Here is a 17,351-nt window from a genome sequence, read left to right on the forward strand (position 1 = left end):
CCTCCCCGGTTCATGCTCTGTCTCTCTCTGTCCCAGAAATAAATAAACGTTGAAAAAAAATTTTTTTAAAAAGAATATGTGTGCTGGAATGCAAAATAAGCACGTATGTCTGCTCTGGCCTTTAGAACTCCAACAGAAACATTGCACACTTACCTTGGGGTATGGTTCACTTAGAAAGACGTTGCTGAATTTTTAACATGCCTTCCTCATTGTGTTTTGCTTGTGTCAACATTAAAACTCATCCTTATTCCTAGAACACCACAACTGGCTGGCTATGGCTGGGGAAGGTAGACTGGGAATCTGTGAAATTCAGAACTGACTTTAGGTAAACTCAAGAGGCTTTATTTATTCACACACACACACACACACGGATAAGCATACCTGGAAGAGTAGAAGAAATTAATTAATTGTTAGTAGTAGTAATTAGCCAATTTAACAAATAGTTGCTAAGTACCCAATATACTCTGCCTGAAAAGGCAGTAGTGATAAGGGGGTTCAGAATATTAGTAAAACATGACTTTTCCTCTTCCCAACAGTGGAATTAGATCAAGTCCCCGCCCCCTGTATGCGTGGGACAGTGTCGTACACGTGGGGCTCACGAGTACTGAATGCATATAAACATAGGAAAAAGTCTTCAGGTTGGACATGTGAACCTCTGGAAGCAGAATTTAAATGACTGGCTTAATGCACACTGCTTCTAGAGGAAGTGCTGTTTTATTTATACGGAACTGTCTAAAACTGATGGCTAAATATTTGAGTAAAAAGCCCCCAAAAGAACCTAGATCAACGTCCTTGCACAGGCATGCCTCCCCCCTCCCCCCCCTTACAGCAAATTCTGTGGGAAATCCAGAATTTCAGATTTCTCCTGAAGTTTGTGTTTAATCATCAGAAAGTAAACACAGTCTAGACTTTGGAAATCCAGACGAGCGATGCATATACGCCAGGGTGGATGGGACCTCGTGGTGCATTCACCGTGGGCCGCCCATGGGTAATGTCGAGCTCCCTAAACTGCAGTCTTCGAAGTATGGTGTGGAGACCGCCAACCCAAGGGGCTTGTCTGCCCTTCGTAGCAGAAATGTTATGTCCTGGCCTCCAGGATGTGCCTAGGGGACACTCTAACGAGCATTAAATCTCATCAGCAGACCTCTAAATCGCTCTTCAGAAACCAACGAACAGGTAAGTTAGCATTTATCCAGCATTGAGAAGTCACTTCAGTGGCTAGAAAGAAGGAATGTTTAAGCCAAATGAAACTCAAAAAGATAACATTTTATTTTCAGAGCAGCTGATGCAATATCGAATCAGGTTTTCACAAATAAATAGGACAGTGTCTGTTTGGTTACATCTCTATTTAATGAAGGCCTATCTATAGGAACTCTAATAAATTTCTGAGAAGGCTAATGACTGGAACCTTTGAAGTAAAATTCTTCTGGCTCTCTTTCGGAAAAAAGGATTGTGGTAACTTAAAAAAATGCTTTTCACTCAGGGGGAAAACCAACCTAGAATGCCTCAGTTTTGTTTTGAAGGAATGCACCTTTTTAGGACAAGTCTATAAAACATCTTTATTTATTTGTTACATATGATGTTTAAATATAACTTTGCTTTCAAGCTTCAAACTTTTTTTTAAACCCCTGGTAAAATAAGACTTTTGGTTCACCTTAACAAAAACTGACCTAGGAAGAAACATTTTTAGCAAAATGTATTATAAAATTCACTAGAAAATACTGTCCTCTTTTGGCCAAAATGTTACATAAAATCCTTATTAAAAATACACACATTACAAAAGAACAATTATGAAGATGCTATACATAGTGCTTCTGATATGGACCAAGGGACCTGCATTCCGGGGAAAATACAGTTAAGTACGCTAAATATTATGATGTCAACTTATAATAGTGCAAACCTGAATAAATTACATCCTGAAATGGGAAGGCATGCAAATCATTTGCTGAGAATAGAACATAACGAAGCCAGAACAGGAAGCAATCACTATTTAAAAATGTTTTCGTTTTTATTACATTACTTTTTTTTTTCAAAAATACTTTTCTTTACAATAGAACTCCTAGAAAATATTTACAACCTTCCTCTAATAAAATAGAACAGCAGTTAAATATATTTGAAAATAAGATGGGTTTTTCCATAAAATATATCTGTTAACTTTTTATATACAAGCTTTCTCAAAGAGGTCTAAATTCACTAATGAAAAACCATCTGATAGTAAACAGTAATGGTGTTGAAGACATCAATCTTCAGGAAGAGAAGTTCTTGGGGTGGGGAGGGGTGAGGGAAGCAAAAACACAACACATACATGCAGGCAGAATCATTTCAGAAACAAGTAAGTGCAATATTTTACCATGAAGTCAATTCTTTTAAGTTGATATTGTCAAGAAATACTACTTCAGGAATTTGAACTGTCTCGGGAAGGAGGAGTTCTTTGGTTATTTCGAGTCAAAAATGCTTACGTTATACTGCATGAAAAATCAAAATTAAGTTGTGCATTACATTTTTGCCTTGGCAACTCGGTTTATTTTTAATGTTTAAAACGGGAACGGCTGGGCAAGTCTCCAAACGCAGCAAGTACATTTGCTTTATAAACATGTTTCTGGGTGTTTGCTCCTTTGATAGATAAGCCTTCATAGACCCGATAGCAGAACCATTCCAGAATCTCTCAGACACCAGCACGCAGAGGGAAGCAGTCACCGGGACAGACGCAATCAGCTGATGTGACCGCTGGAATGGTTCTGGAACAGTCCTGCCACAAAGTTGATGCACACTGCCTAGGCAGTTCTAACTCAAAACCTATGAGAATAACCTAAAACGGCAGCAAATAAAACCTTTCTTTTTGCCTATAGAAAAGATGAAATGAAACCTCCAAGACCTCTTTGTCTGAAAACAGAATGATGGAAATGGAAAGAAACCTTTATTATTTCTCTTCTGCCCATGGCTTTCCTGAGATTCAGAGAACATTGCCCATAGGTGGGGCCGCTGTGGGCCATGAGTGGGTGCTAAATGCTTCTGCCAGAGTCAAACTTAAAAGACGCTCAGGACCTGTCCTCTGGTTTCTGCTGATATTCTCTCTAATGTCAAACTATTAATTAGTGGGCCAGCCAAGTTGCCTGGGGGGATGGGCCACACCTACACAGGCTAGGGAACCAGCCTCCCCGGGGTGGGGCGGGGCCTCAAAGCCCTTGCTTCCGAAGCAGCCAGGCAGCTTTAAAGCTTAATGGGGAACTGCCAGGGGCTGTCCTCTCTGCCCCGGCTGACTGACTCGGACTCTGGAGACGCGTGCTCATTTGCCCTAACAGGGGGATGGGGCAGTCTGACTCAGTTCAAAAGCCTGAGCTAAATGCCATTTTTGAAGGATTACAGGCTTATTACCTTCAAGTACAAACAGCAACCCTGCTACAACAGACAGGAGGAAGCAGAGCAGAGTGATGTAGCTTGGAGAATTCTAGAAGTGCTTTGGTAAATGACTTGAATGAATACATTCCTTGTTTGAATGCAAACATTGGAGCTAAAGTGGTATCTGAAACCATTTCTGTTGGCCTTGAATGCTACCGCACTTGTATTTGCTATCCAGTGTGTTGGGAAACAGTTTGGCAAAGGTGAATTAACAGCAAAACCCCAGTGAATGAGGTTTCATGGTACTTCCAAGTGGCACAAAGTAATTTCAGAACTCCACAAAACCATTCACAGTGTTGCCAAAAAGAGCAGGGGCTCCTCTAGTCTAGTTTTTGGGCCGAAGAATGCTTCTGCGCTTTCCTGAATGGGTGCCCCTCAACCACCCTCCCTAAAGAGCCCCGGCAACTTAATAGTGGGGGTTATTTACCTCCAGCCGGCGTGGGCTCATGCCGAGATATGGCTCTGCCAATCCACGAATCAGAGCCACTGGTCCCCCGGGAACACGGAAGAGGGTGCACTTCCTCTCTGAACCAGGTCCTCAGGAAAGCACTGCCGGGGAGTGAAAGCCTGAAATTATACAGTACTTTTGGAAACAGGCTAACGGTGACAGGCGAGGCAGGGAGAAGACTTATTTTCACATTCGGTCAACTTTTTAAACGGTGCGTGTGCTAGAGGAAAGCCGTGTTAACACGAGGGCTTGCTTCGCTCCCTGGAAAAGTTACCCCCTTAGCACAGAATCTCCTGGCAAAGACTCCGAGTTCACTGCAAACTACACAATGAGGTCAGAACAGAACAAAAATAACTCTCAGTGGGAAAGGATGGCCCAAGGCCCCCGCTCGAAGAAGGTAAGCCTGCTTCACCCACACATACGTACACACGCTCACGGCAAGCTTTGGGATAAAAGGCAACAAGGATGGTTGACATCTGAAAGCCAAAGAACATGAAGGTCAGGTTTATTCCCTGCCAGGAATGAGCTCGTGGGAATGTAGCCCAGATGAGAAACACCTCTTAAATAGAGTTGTGCCAATTATTTATTCCCTCCAACCTCCCACAAAAACTTTTTTTTTTTAAATAAAAGGAAAAGAAAGTGAAAAAAAAAAATTCTTCTAAACCTGAATGAAACAACCACTTTTTTTTTTAAACAGGTAGTTTAAAATGGTTACAAAACGAGCAGGGAGTCCAGGTTTCCTGATTAACGAAGACGGAGGTCGTGGGTGTTCGCGGTCTCCGCATGACAAGCGGGGCTTTATAGTTCGGCATCACCCTGAAGCAAAACCGAATCTTGGTCGTCCAAGAGGAGATCCGTGTCCACGACCTCGGCCTCTTCCATGACGCCTCCCAACTGCTGGACAACGTCGCCATCGAGGATGTCCACATCCTTGATGGGTTTGATCAGGCTCAGCTGGTCCAGGGGCAGCAGCCCCGGGGCCCCCGCGGGCCCCGTAGTCCTCTCGATCGTGGCCGCCATTTCAGCAGCAAAAGCTGCTTTCTGAGCCTTTTGCCTCTGCTGTTCCTCCTGCTGCCTGTGCGTTTTCATGTGCGCATTTCGGCTTTTGATCTTGAAGAAGACTCTGAGAATGAAGAAAAAAAGAAGCACTGTGAAATTCAGGAGATCTGAGTTCTTGGAAGTCTGGGCGTCCTACAGGGAACAGGGGCCGTGTGGCCTAACGTCTGGTTTGGGTGGCTTTGACAGAGTCCCTGGTCACCTAGGACCTCCTACCCCTGTGACCTGTCGCCTCTCCTCTCCTAGCATTACAAGGGAAAGGGGATGGGGACAGGAACACACGTACAGGGTGTCAGGCTTCCTCTCCGTGGCAATGGAGGATAGATGTCTCAAAGGCCTTCCTGTCCCTCTGTGGTCTGCAGCTCATGCCCTTTCTCATCCTTTAGCTTACCCCTCTCTCTCAGCACAACCCAAGAATCCCCCACTCATGCTGCCGAGCTCTGATGGTACACGTAACAAAACCCATCACCTGCCTGTGGTTTCTGTCTTCCGCAGTCAAAATTCTTAAAGGCTCTGCCTGACCCTTCTCACTTTGGTATATCACACACTTGGTAAATTCCTCTCTTTTCCACCCTCTCCAACTGGACGCCTGTCCCCTCCCCTGCAGCCCAAACCCTCTTCTCAAGGTCACCAGTAACTCTGTGGCCAAATCCAATGCCGCCAGCTCCATTCTGTCTTTACTATACTTGACTTCTGAGCTGCACCCACCACTTCTTTTCACCTAAGACCCCTTCTTATTGGCGATCGTATTACTGTAATTTCCTACTTTTCGGTTTAGAATGAAAGAATGGTTTTCAGCTGCAGGTGATTTTGCCTCCCCAGAGACAACTGGCGAGATATTTTTGACCGTCACAACTTGAGGGGGGCATGGTATTTTCCCAACCTAGTGGGGAAGAGCCCAGGGATGTGGCTACATACCCTATAATGCAGAGGGTGGCCCGTCTTCCCCAAACAAGGACTTATCAGGCCCAAATGTCACTGCTGAGGTTGAGAAACTCTGGGATAAGGGGCCCGCGAACTATGGCCAGTGGACAAAATTCAGCCCACTGAATTTTCATAAATAAAGTTTTCCTGGAAAACAGCTAAGTCTATTTGTTTATGTATTGTCTATGGCCACAATGGCAGAGCTGAGTAGTTGGGACACAGACAGTATGGCCTGCAAAGCCTAAAATATTTCTATCTGAACCTTTTTCCGAAACAGTTTGCCCAGATGTGAGACTGCCTGTTTCTAGAGATGGGGTGATACAAATATCTGGCATTCATTCCTGAGCCCATAAAGGGAAAACAAAACAAAATAAAACAAAAAACAACTCTGATTCCTAAGACAAGCAGAGTTGATGAATCACAATTGCACATATTGAAACTGTTTAATGTGATGAACATGATTTCAGCCGCTAAAACAGGCATTCTGCAAACATTTGCCTATTATTTCTACTCCGGAAAACCACAGAAAATATCTTCATTTCAACTGGAGTTATGGTATTAAAAGGTCACAAGCAACATAAAAACAAGACAAGAAAAACACTTAATGGATGCCACTGAAAGACAGCCAGAAAGCTCGAAATGCTAATTTTTGTTTGTTAAAATGTTCTTTGTCTCCACCTGGTGGAGTAAGGAGTCGTGGTCTGCTTGTAGCCCTGTGAGTGGAGGTGTTGGCTCCTCTCTGGGGACAGGTGGGACGGTTCATTACTTCAAGTCACTGAGCCTCATGATCAATCTGGGGGCTCATTTTTCCACGGTAAGACGAAGGGGATATCTTGTCCTGGCTCTGAAGGGTATCAGAACACAGAGTGGAGCTATACCTAAAAAGCCATCTCCCCGATCTCTGTGCTTCATAGAGGGGAAATTGCTGCTAAGTTCCAGCTCCCTGCGGCGAGAGCCACCAAAAGGAGTTAGGTTCTCTCAGAGGCTGAGAGTGCCGGCCCCAGGTCAGCCTGCGTGGCTCAAATCCAAACTCGGATGGGCGCCGTGACAAAGACTTTATTTACCCTTTCTGTGCCTCATTTTCTCTGCTTGGAAAAAAGGAGCTACTCAAAGTGCCTAACATATTTCGCTGAAGGTTAAATTAATCAATACACGTAAATATCCTTTAAAACAGTGCCAGGCAAATTGGCCCTGATAAATGGCAGGTACTAGTAAGTTGCCTAAACTATCCTAATGAGGATGCATATTATAAGCAGAGAAACCACTTGGCCTCATTCGCACAACTAGGGATGCTAAAGGAAGTCAGTCATGACAACCAAAGTCAGGCAGACTCACTGAGAAGCAGAGTGAAATTCTACACAGGAGGCTGGGGGAGGGAACCCTGTATATCTTACCATCAGTGATATTTTCGACCTAAAATAAACAAACCAGTAGGGTGGAGCAGTGGTCAGGAGCTGAGATGGGTTCAAATCTCAGCTCTGCTCTTATTGGGGATGTGACCTGGGGCAGGTGATTTTACCTAACATTCAATCTTTGTTTGTATCACAAGGATAAAAGCAGTATTGGTGTTTCTGTGCTCAGTAAATGTTGGCTACTGTTACTACCTACTGTCAGTTTTTTTCTCTTAGTTGTTTTATATTATACTTAAAAGGGCAGGGATGACAGATAGGCTTCATCTCCTGGGTCACCCCGATCAACTGATTGTGCCTGCTTGAAGCATTCCGATGGCAAGGCTTTAAGATGACAGAGAGGAGTGTAGCAATCGGTTAGTGATGTCTGCCCCGGGCACAGGAGAGTTCCTGTTAGGTGTTTGGAGCCATTGTCAAATCGCTCAGCAGGAATGCAAAGAGAGCGGATGTGGTTTGGGTGTGAAGGGATGAAGTGGGAATCCGAGTCCCATCCACCATTTCCGAAAAAGAGTCAAGTTTTGTCACTAGAGGTTTGCTCTGAAGATATCTGTCCTTATTAGGGCTTTTAGGGTATCAGAATGACCATATTCTGAATCAGAGACGAGGTACACCCACCCTGAGGCACCATGCAGACCCCAAGATGATAGGAGGGAGTTTTTGGAACCTCCGGGTTCTTTTACTCGCTCAAGAAACCTCAGACCATCTTGGCCTGGCCTCCACGGAGCAATTGTTCATCCTGGACTTAGATTCAGTCCCTGGTCCCCTTTCACCTACTTGCCACACTCCTTGCAGGGGAAGATAGTCGTGGGGTCTGTCTCGCCGCTGGTGGTGCTGTGAGAGGGTGAGCTCTTCACTGAGCAGTATCCACTCTGAGCGCTGCCAGGCTTCTGCTTTCCAGAGGGGATAGCACCCCGAGCTTTGGTCACCTGGTTGGTGCCACCGTGGATACGGGCGTGGCCGTTCAGTGCCTGTCGGGAGCTGAACACCTGGGGAAGAAAGGGAGTGACATGACATCTACAGTCCTGAAAAGGAAATTAGGGTTATTAGTTACTCAGTGGTAAAACACATGATATTTGAAACAGTGTCTAATGACGGTGCGCAGGGGTTTTACGTAAGCAAACTTTGGGTGTATGCGCTAAAAGCCGAGGTCAGATACTACAACCACAAACACTGAGCCCATAAAAAAAAACAAAAACAAAAAAAAACCCCAACACACACACATTGTTGTTACAACCCGAGGATGAGATGCACAGTATGAAGGACAGAGAAACTGTCCAGGAGGCAGGGGACTGGGGGGCCAGACCCAGCACCTTTGAGAGGGAAGGCCATTGGGCCACTTCCCCTCTGTACGCCTTACTTTTTTTCCATTGGTAAGATGAGGGAGTTGACCGGCTTCCAGGTGTTTTTACCCTCTCCCTTTTCTTTTCTTTTTTTCCCCCCTTACTTAAAAAAAAAAAAAAAAAAAAAGACAAATTGGGTCTTGCTCAAAAGCTCTCAGTTAAAAGCAGAGATGCTCTGGCTGAAATAGAGACAGCACCCCGGAAGTGAGTGCATTTGCTCAGCTCTATCTCCCCGCCCAGGAAGTCCTAGAGCCCCAAGAAACACAGTTGGAAAGACTGATTCGTTGACCTGATAAATCCCGTATATTATGTTCAAGCCCCCATCAGTGGCCAACTGTTGAAGCAATGTTGAAGACTCCCAAATTTTACTGCAGGATGACAGCTGAAGCTTGTCATAAAGCAGGCTCTCCCCACCTCAGCACTCCCGATACTTGGGGCTGGATACTTTTTGTTGGAGGGGGGCTGTGTGGAGTAGGATGTTTAACAGCATCCCTGGCCTCTACCCAGGAGAAGCCACCAGCACCTCTCCAGTTGTGACGTTAACTGTCCCCACACCATTGCCAAATGTTGAGGAGCAAAATCATTCCCAGCTGAGCACCACTGCTGACAAGGGATGCAATCCACCTCCTTGAGTTCTAAGAGCCCCGACTTCCAGCTTGTGAAACACATCAGTACCCACTGCTTTGCAGGTGGTTCGCTCTGTGTTAAGTTCATGAGCTCTGTTTATGGTCTGACAGGGAGAAAAAAAAAAAATCTATGGCTGATTTAGCAACCAAAACCTTCAGGGTTAGGCAAGGAATAAAACCAATATGCTTTTTCTCTGTGCGTTTAAAAAATCATTAAAATATATCCAGCTTGCTGAGCATTTCTGATTGGAAACAAGCGAAAGAGGACTCCCCACTCAGTGAAGAATTTGCCGTACACAAAACTATGAATTGAGGCAACAGTCAATTTCTAAACAAATTCACCCAGAAATACTGTCATTTAAAGTCACATCTTAATCATCCCTGCACGGAAGCGCTCTATACAAAATGGAAATAATGGAGTGACTCTTCCAGGTCATTAAACATCAAAGACAAAACAAGCTAGCAATTTCTCATGTTTTCTTCAAAGCTGGTGCAAAATGCAGATCCCTTTTTTTCTTACTTTTTCATTTTTTTTCATCAAATGTAAATCAAGTGAACTTCTGCGTTAGTATCTAAATATTATAAGGCCTATTGCCTTCTCCACCTAGGTGACAGACTCATTAAGCAGCATTCAATACACTCTGGAAGACACCATTGTCCTATATAATGCACAAGCAAAGATCAACCCAAGTAACTTGGGAAAAACAGGACTTCTTGTAAAGGAGCAACATTCTCGTCTTTTGTAACACCTCTAGAATTTGCCTGTACAGGTGTGCCGGGCTTTAAGAAATCCGATTCAGGAAAAGCTCAACAATTCGGATTCGAGGGGGATCAACGAGGGACTGAAAGTCTAAAGTTAACAACTTACAAAAAAATACGTCCTTTAAAATATACTGGGAGCCTTAGAACAGACCAGCACGGACTCTCTAAGGCCTGCCATAGGGCTAAGAATGATCAAACGAATTTGTTTTATTTTAGCTAAATGTTATTTCCCATGTACTCGAAAAGCACTAGGTTAAAAAATTATACAGACTCCCTTTCAGCCTGTTTACATGATTAATTTGCTTAGTAAGATTTTTTTGTTCTCCCCAAAAAGTACCCAGGTAAACTTTAGCCAAATCTTTGTAACACTTCTCTCAAATTTCAAATCAATGACATTTGAATGAGTAACACTTTATGTGATAGGAAATGCAAAGCCTTCTCAGTGGGCTCCCCACTCGGGGCATTTAAAATGCATGCTCACAGGGCCCGGAGGGGTGGAGAGGCACCAAGAAACATGGGGCATAAGTTCTGGAGGCCAAGGCTCACTGCGAAGCCATGTGCGGCAGCATTTAAGAACTCTGGATCACACGCTTCCTGAGAGCAGGGATCTTCTCTGTGTCCCCTGAGCACACAGCATAGCAGTGTGTGCGAGCTGAGTAAGTAAATGAAAACAAATCAAGAAAATCCCAGCGACACGGAATCCCCTCTGTGAAGCTTTCGTTGCGGAAAGTGCACCCTTTCTAAAATGCGTGGTCCTTAAAGCCAGGCACAGCCCACTGCCCTCTTAGTCGCAGGTTCCCCGGGGAGGACAGAGGATGCAGAGATACTTACGGCCCCGCAGTTGGGCATCTCACAGATGAAGGAGCCGGAGGGCTGGCCGAGGGCCTGCAGGGGTGGCCCCTCCGTGGGAGCCAGCACGGGGCCTGGGGGGGGCTCGGGAGACTTGGGCACTTCACTCTCCTCTTCTCTCATGGATTTCCTATCTTCTTCTGGGTCCTCCTCCTCTTCCTCTAACTCCTCTTCTTCTTCACTCGTCTGGTGTTAAGGCAATAAAAGCAAAAGGGGGGACAGCCCCAAATAGCATTTTTAGTGATGAACAGAGTCACCAGCCAGGAGAGGAGAAAGGTGCTGGACGTGAGGTGGGGGTGGGGGTGGGGTGGGGGTTCTGTCTAAGGAACGGCCCACGGAGTCCTCTGGGGAGTGCTATGGTGGTCTCTACCAGAGCTTGGGGCTCTGAGGTCGAAAGAGTCCCCCTGCCTCACTTTGGATCCCTTCACCACTTCTACAAAATATGCTAAAGCAGGGAGGAGAGATTTCTGTGTGTAGACTTTCTCCCCCTTGTTCAAGACCAGCAGACCTTGAAAAGGATTAAAACTCGCTTGTGAGCCACTCTGTCTCCCCGGAGCAGTGAGCAGGGTTTTCAAGCAGTAATGATACTATGGAAACCCCTCTGGAGAGGGACTAAAGACCTACGTAATGATTTGTCTACAGGCCTTATGACACGCTTCCACATGAGATGCCCCAGATGTCTGCTCTGACCCGTGGCCTGTGGAAAGCACGTGACCCACAGTGCTCCGATGCACCCCTGTTTGCTCTTGTCAGAAAACAGAATGGAAGAGTGAAGTGCAATGACTTTGAGGAGAGAAAGGGGAAAGGGATATCCCCCCTGGACCCCTCCCTTATTTATTTATTTTTTCGTCTGTCATCACATGCTTGGAGAAATGCCTTCCGCAGGCATTCTATGAAAAAGACCAAGAAAAATATTTTCTGTGACTAAATATCCTTGTGGCTACTGTGTCCCCTCCCCCTCCTTCAGAACAGCAGAAGGTGGAGAACAAAGAAGGTCCCGCCTTCCCAAGGGTTACCGAGACAGGAAGCCACTGGAGCAGCCTGGTGTCGTACTATGGGTGGATTGGGACGGAAGGCAGGGACGGAGGAGGCCCTCATTCTACTTCTTGTTTAACCACCTTACTCTGGTCTCTCTGTTCTCATGGAAAGATGTTGGCTCCTCTAGGCTGAGAGAGGACCGAGGACCAGGGAAAGGGCTAGACCCCAGTTCTAGGTTACATCCACCTCATTTCAGCTTCTATTTCACAGCCCTTCACAGTTTACAAAGCATTTTTGTATTTGCTGGATCACTGAACGACATGGAAGCACCCTCATTTACAGACGAGGAAACAAATGGCATGTCCTGCTTGCCCTTGACCCTGGCAGGTCATTTGTGTCTGCCAGGCTCTGTTTAAAGCACGACCCGGGCTCCAGTTTGGTTGATCCCAGACAGTGATGTAACTCTGGGTCAGCCTATGATTGTTAGAGCCCAGAAGGGAGAATTTCTGAAAAGGATGAAGATTTCTTTCTTTTAAAAAAAAAAAAAAATTAATGTTTATTTATTTTTAAGAGGGGGGAGGGGGCAGAGACAGGGGGAGACAGAATCCGAAGCAGGATCCGGGCTCTGAGCTGTTGGCACAGAGCCTGATGCAGGGCTCGAACTCACAAACCGTGAGATCATGACCTGAACTGAGGTCGGACGCTTAACCGACTGAGCCACCAAGGTGCCTTAAGGGTGAAGATTTCTTTTTTTTTTTTTTTTTTAATTTTTTTTTTCAATGTTTTTTATTTATTTTTGGGACAGAGAGAGAGTATGAACGGGGGAGGGGCAGAGAGAGAGGGAGACACAGAATCGGAAACAGGCTCCAGGCTCTGAGCCATCAGCCCAGAGCCCGACGCGGGGCTCGAACTCACAGACCGCGAGATCGTGACCTGGCTGAAGTCGGACGCCCAACCGACTGCGCCACCCAGGCGCCCCAAGGGTGAAGATTTCTAAGAGTATAATGGGATCCTGGGATCCAGAGACAATAAGCTGTCTCTCTCCAGTTTGGATTGGGGGCAGGGGAGAAAGTCAATGCCAGTAAATAGGGGGCATTTAACGCTCTATCATGGTTTCATTGTTGTCTGCATTTGATAGCATATACATGCATATTTGAGATGATGTGGCAACAAGGTGTACCTGAGAAATGGCTTCAGTTTCCAGTGGGTTAATTACGATTAAGTAGTGATGATTACATGTGCTGAAAGACTTCAATGAGTACAAACGTAGGCCCACTTTATTTTACAGAGTGATTCATCATATATAAGCTGTAGGTCTCTTAGTCGCATAGAACACACAGGTGGATTTTCCTTAAATGGTCTCATTCCCATACGAATCCATCATCTTTCAACCTCAAGGAGTTTCAGGTAAAACCACAGTATGTAGAGGTCTAATGGTTCCCTCCCTTCCTTTACAGAAATGGAACTTTGTGGACTCAAGAATCAGTTTAGTAAGCAGGTCAGGGCCTACAGCGTAGCACTTAAACTAGATTATCCAATAACTTTCAATGGCAATGGCATTTGTTTTACAGTACCATTTATAATTACAATTTTTCTCACAACACCATTTTTGGGGGGCTTAAAAACTCATAGAAGAGACATGCCATAGAGCCACAAAATCACAGATTAAATTATACTGCACTGTGATTACACGTGTCTCCGGAATTTAGATAGGTTTTATTTCAACTGGCAATCTATACACGTTCACAAGATGATGTATCATCAAGCCATATGGGCTTACCAAAGTGACTAAGAGATACAAAGATAGGAGGACAAAAATCCTAAGATGTACAACTTTGTATCAACAAGTTGGCCATTTCATGATGTATTGTGAAATGAAACATTGAGTAATATTCCAAAATTGGTAGAAGGTGGGCAAATACGGGATGAGGAGGTGGTTATATATTTAACATGGTGCTTAAAGCCTTAAGTGTCTGCAATAAGGGTTTCTTGAGGAGGACGATACTCTTAGGCATGCAAATGGAATTTGCATTGTGAGACACTTGTTAAGTTAAAATACAAACTCTCAACAGCCCAAATGTACTCAGAGACACAAAACTGAGTGTCACCATCACTAATGATGAGGAGGATGATGATGGGGATGAAAGCATGTTGAATGCCTGCTACGAATCAGGTACCACACGCACGCACACACACGTGGACACATACACACACACACATAATTTCTAGTGCTCCGATAGCCCTGTACAAATTTTTCTTTTTTAAGCAAAAGACGAAACTGGCCAGCGAGCTACTTTCCCCAAGGTCACACGGCTGGTAAAGACGTTGAATTGAGATTTGAAACCTAAACCGTCTGATTTCAACACCTCAGCCTTCTTCATCTATTGGCCCCGCAGCAGATGTCCACAGGAGAATGTGTGTCCATCTGCACATAGTTTCAATTTTCAGCCCAAAGACAGGAGATCCTAAACCCCTCACAACCATTGGAAACAGCTGCCGGTCAATGTCAGAGAGCAGCAGGCTATTCCCGCCACCCCCCCCCCCCCCCCCCCGCCCTGCCACCGCCCCATTGGTGGACCGTGTTAGAGTAACTTAGGTGCTTAGACTGTGGGTGAGCTTTGCCCTCGGAGTCCTGACTGCTGTCTTCCAATGTCAGTCACTTTTGTCACTTGGTTTCTTGAATTGTGCTGAATTTTGGGCAAAACCAGATCCACAGATCTGTCCTGAGTGGGAGCATGAGCACGGGCAGGGGACAGGAAGATGTGATCAGCACACTTTCTTCTCATATCCTTAACGGAGTCCACCTTGGTCCCCTTCTTTTGCCTCCAAGGTGGAAGGACCTATGATGACCTCAGGGTAGAAGTCTCCAAAGCGGAGGAGGCTATTGTGTTGCGTTAGCCTTGTGGCTACCTAAAGAACAGCCATTCCTCACCAACTGTCTTCTTCCCGTCTCCCCACACAAGTCCCTGAACGACCTGAGCGTGTTCCATCATGTTCCATCTGGGATGAAAACACTGAGGACCTATGATCGGGAGAGTTGTCCCAAGTGTCCAGGCAGGCCCGAGGACAAAGGGCAGGACTCCTGTCCTAGGACTGTGCCTTCTGCACCCTCCCCATTTCTTGCATGGTCCCAGGTTTTCATCTCTCCTCTACAAACTTCCCTCAAGAGGCTGGCTGTGCCTTCACAGAGCCCAAAAGGGAGTTACTGAGCTACATGCTGGCCTTAAATCAAGACTTTTTTTTTTTTTTTTTTTTTTTTTTTTTTTTTTTTTGTGGGCCTGAGTCATCTCTGCATGTTGCTTTTGGTTCTCCTTAAGGTAACAAGGGTGGGGATGCTCCTGACCCAGGTTAAATACTGGCTCCTGGTGAGTAAGCCCAAGAAGGTGTGGTTCCTTGGGCATCGTCTTAACCTCTCCTCTTTAGTCTGAGGCTACATGCGGGTCTGGGCCTTTCTTACCTTTTTTAAGATTTTATTTTTAAGTAATCTCTACACCCAATGTGGGGCTTGAACTCACAACCCCAAGACCAAGAGTCGCACACTCCACAGACTGTGCCAGCCATGCGCCCCAGCCTAGGTCTTTCTATGCATCTCCAAAGCCCTGCTGGCCCAAGATGGCACTTCTTCCTTGCGTAGTAACATCTTCCTTAGCAGCAATCCCTGCTCTGAATCCCCTTGTGCACTTCATCTCCCTGCAGTGAGTTCATAGAGGGATTGTTGCTGTGACCCACAGTGACTCCTATCTGGGAGTGATGTTCACTCAATTAATTCAACAAATATTTAGAAGGCCTATATTATGCCAGCCACTGTCCTAGGCACTTGGTAACACACAAGCTGGAAAGGCATCAGTTTGCCTCAGGAAGCCATATCCTCAGATTTTGCCCTTTTCCAAAACATGACTCTGACAGAGCCCAGAACATTTCAGAACTGGAAGGGATTTTCCAAATCATCTAAACCATCTGCCCCATTTTGTAGGTCAGTAAGCTTTAGGAGACAAGTCCTAGGTCTCCAAGGCCAGGATTCCTCATGCTTCCTTGTTTACTGTCCATCCACTCATCTGGAAAGCAATGCTCTGTGTAACCTTGGGAAGAAGCCCTTCCCCTCTATGGGCCTCAACCTCCTGCCTGTGAAATGATGGAGCTGGATGAGGGGGAGGCCCTAAGGCCCTATCCAAGCCTTTCTTGGTTCCCGTCTTACACTGCTTGTAAACACTCTTGGGGTTCATGCTAAAGCTTCCACTTGTGTGTGCCACATCTTCCCAACTTTAGTATATGCTCCTGGTGGCGGGGGGGACAGAGGCCAGTGAACATCCCTGATCGCCCACAGCACTACACGCATATTGATATTTACATCACGGCAACTCGACTGCTTTTAGCTGACTAAACCAGGAGAGGCCACGTTGTTTCTTTTAAACATCAGGCACGGGTGAGAACAATGCTATTCAGATACGAGACAGCGCTACTTAAACGACTCACACGAAAGGCCGGGTCACAGGAGACCCCAAACACACAGTACCATCGTCATCTCTGACACAGATGTCGATTTTTTTCCTGACCTGTGGGTCTAAATGTAAATTCAAACATGTGCGTATATTTCACAGCTAGAATCATTCTTAGGTCTCCCAGGCCAGGTAGGAACTTGGGCCCTGAGGCATTAATGAGTCCAAGTGTTTTTATACTTCTCTAAGAGGATTTGCATTTGAATGCTCTTAAATACTAGACAGGGAATCAGGCTCAGACCATACACTCTCCATTTGACCGTGGCTCAGTTACTTAGGCTCTGTGCCTCAGTTCCCTACCTCACAGATTGGCTCTGAGGATTAAATGAGTCATTATCGGTAAAGGGCCTAGCACGATGCCCGGAACACAGAAAGTGCCATGTACGTGTCAGTTAGAGAAAACCACCCACACAGGTGCTAACAAAACCGTGGCACAATCGGGAATGAAAGTATATTACAGACATCCATCACATTCATGAATTCTAAACACTTTCCCGAGTGGTGACAGCCTAGAGTTTACTAATCTGTTGTAAGACGTGCCATTTTTACATACACATGCACGGCAGGTAACGTTTTCCACCATGTGTGGAAAGGAGACTTTCCCTGGCTATAGACTCAGGCAAAAAAAGAGTTAACCACAAGGACAAAGTGATAGTAATTACTGAAGCCGCACACTAGGGATTTGGAGATTTCGATGTCTTTAGCTTTAGCATGTCACATCTTTAGTGCATACTTGACACGCAGACAACTTGGGATCATCGGCCAATGAAGGAAATCAGTCTCGGGGATAAATGGTGATCAAGGATTAGACTAATACACACGCTGCTACCTGTTCCTCGATAACTGAGAGTTCCTGGAACTATCTAGAGGCCAAGGCTCCTCCTTGGTCACGCTTAATGGAAGCTGTGGTAACACCCGAGGGCTCCGGGTCTCTGGTCAGCAGCATCTGTGACACGGACGGATCAGAAAGGATATCCCAGGGGGCTGAGGGCGCCCACTTATAAGCCATCGAGTCAAGGCTGGGACCACTCTGGCTTCCCTCCCTGCCTGCCCTGGAACCCAGG

The 17,351-nt window shown here is 45.7% G+C and overlaps 1 protein-coding gene across 19 annotated transcripts in view; it reads right to left on the reverse strand.

The window, feature by feature from the left end:
• Positions 1–1,245: 1,245 nt before the first annotated feature.
• Positions 1,246–17,351, reverse strand: part of TRERF1 (transcriptional regulating factor 1) — a 211,686-nt gene continuing 195,580 nt past the window's right edge. For 16 of the 19 annotated variants that reach the window (XM_047858704.1, XM_047858711.1, XM_047858701.1 and 13 more), the window contains 3 exons: positions 10,796–10,999; positions 8,011–8,258; positions 1,246–4,970 (listed from right to left, as the gene is read on the reverse strand). In XM_047858704.1, the coding sequence (XP_047714660.1) occupies positions 4,646–4,970; positions 8,011–8,258; positions 10,796–10,999 (777 nt within the window). In that variant the 3' untranslated portion in view covers positions 1,246–4,645. The remainder of the gene's footprint in view (positions 4,971–8,010; positions 8,259–10,795; positions 11,000–17,351) is intronic. The other 3 variants (XM_047858718.1, XM_047858716.1, XM_047858714.1) reach the window with 1 other exon arrangement.

The sequence above is a fragment of the Prionailurus viverrinus genome, chromosome B2 (assembly GCF_022837055.1).
Source record: "Prionailurus viverrinus isolate Anna chromosome B2, UM_Priviv_1.0, whole genome shotgun sequence".
Taxonomy (NCBI): Eukaryota; Metazoa; Chordata; class Mammalia; order Carnivora; family Felidae; genus Prionailurus; species Prionailurus viverrinus.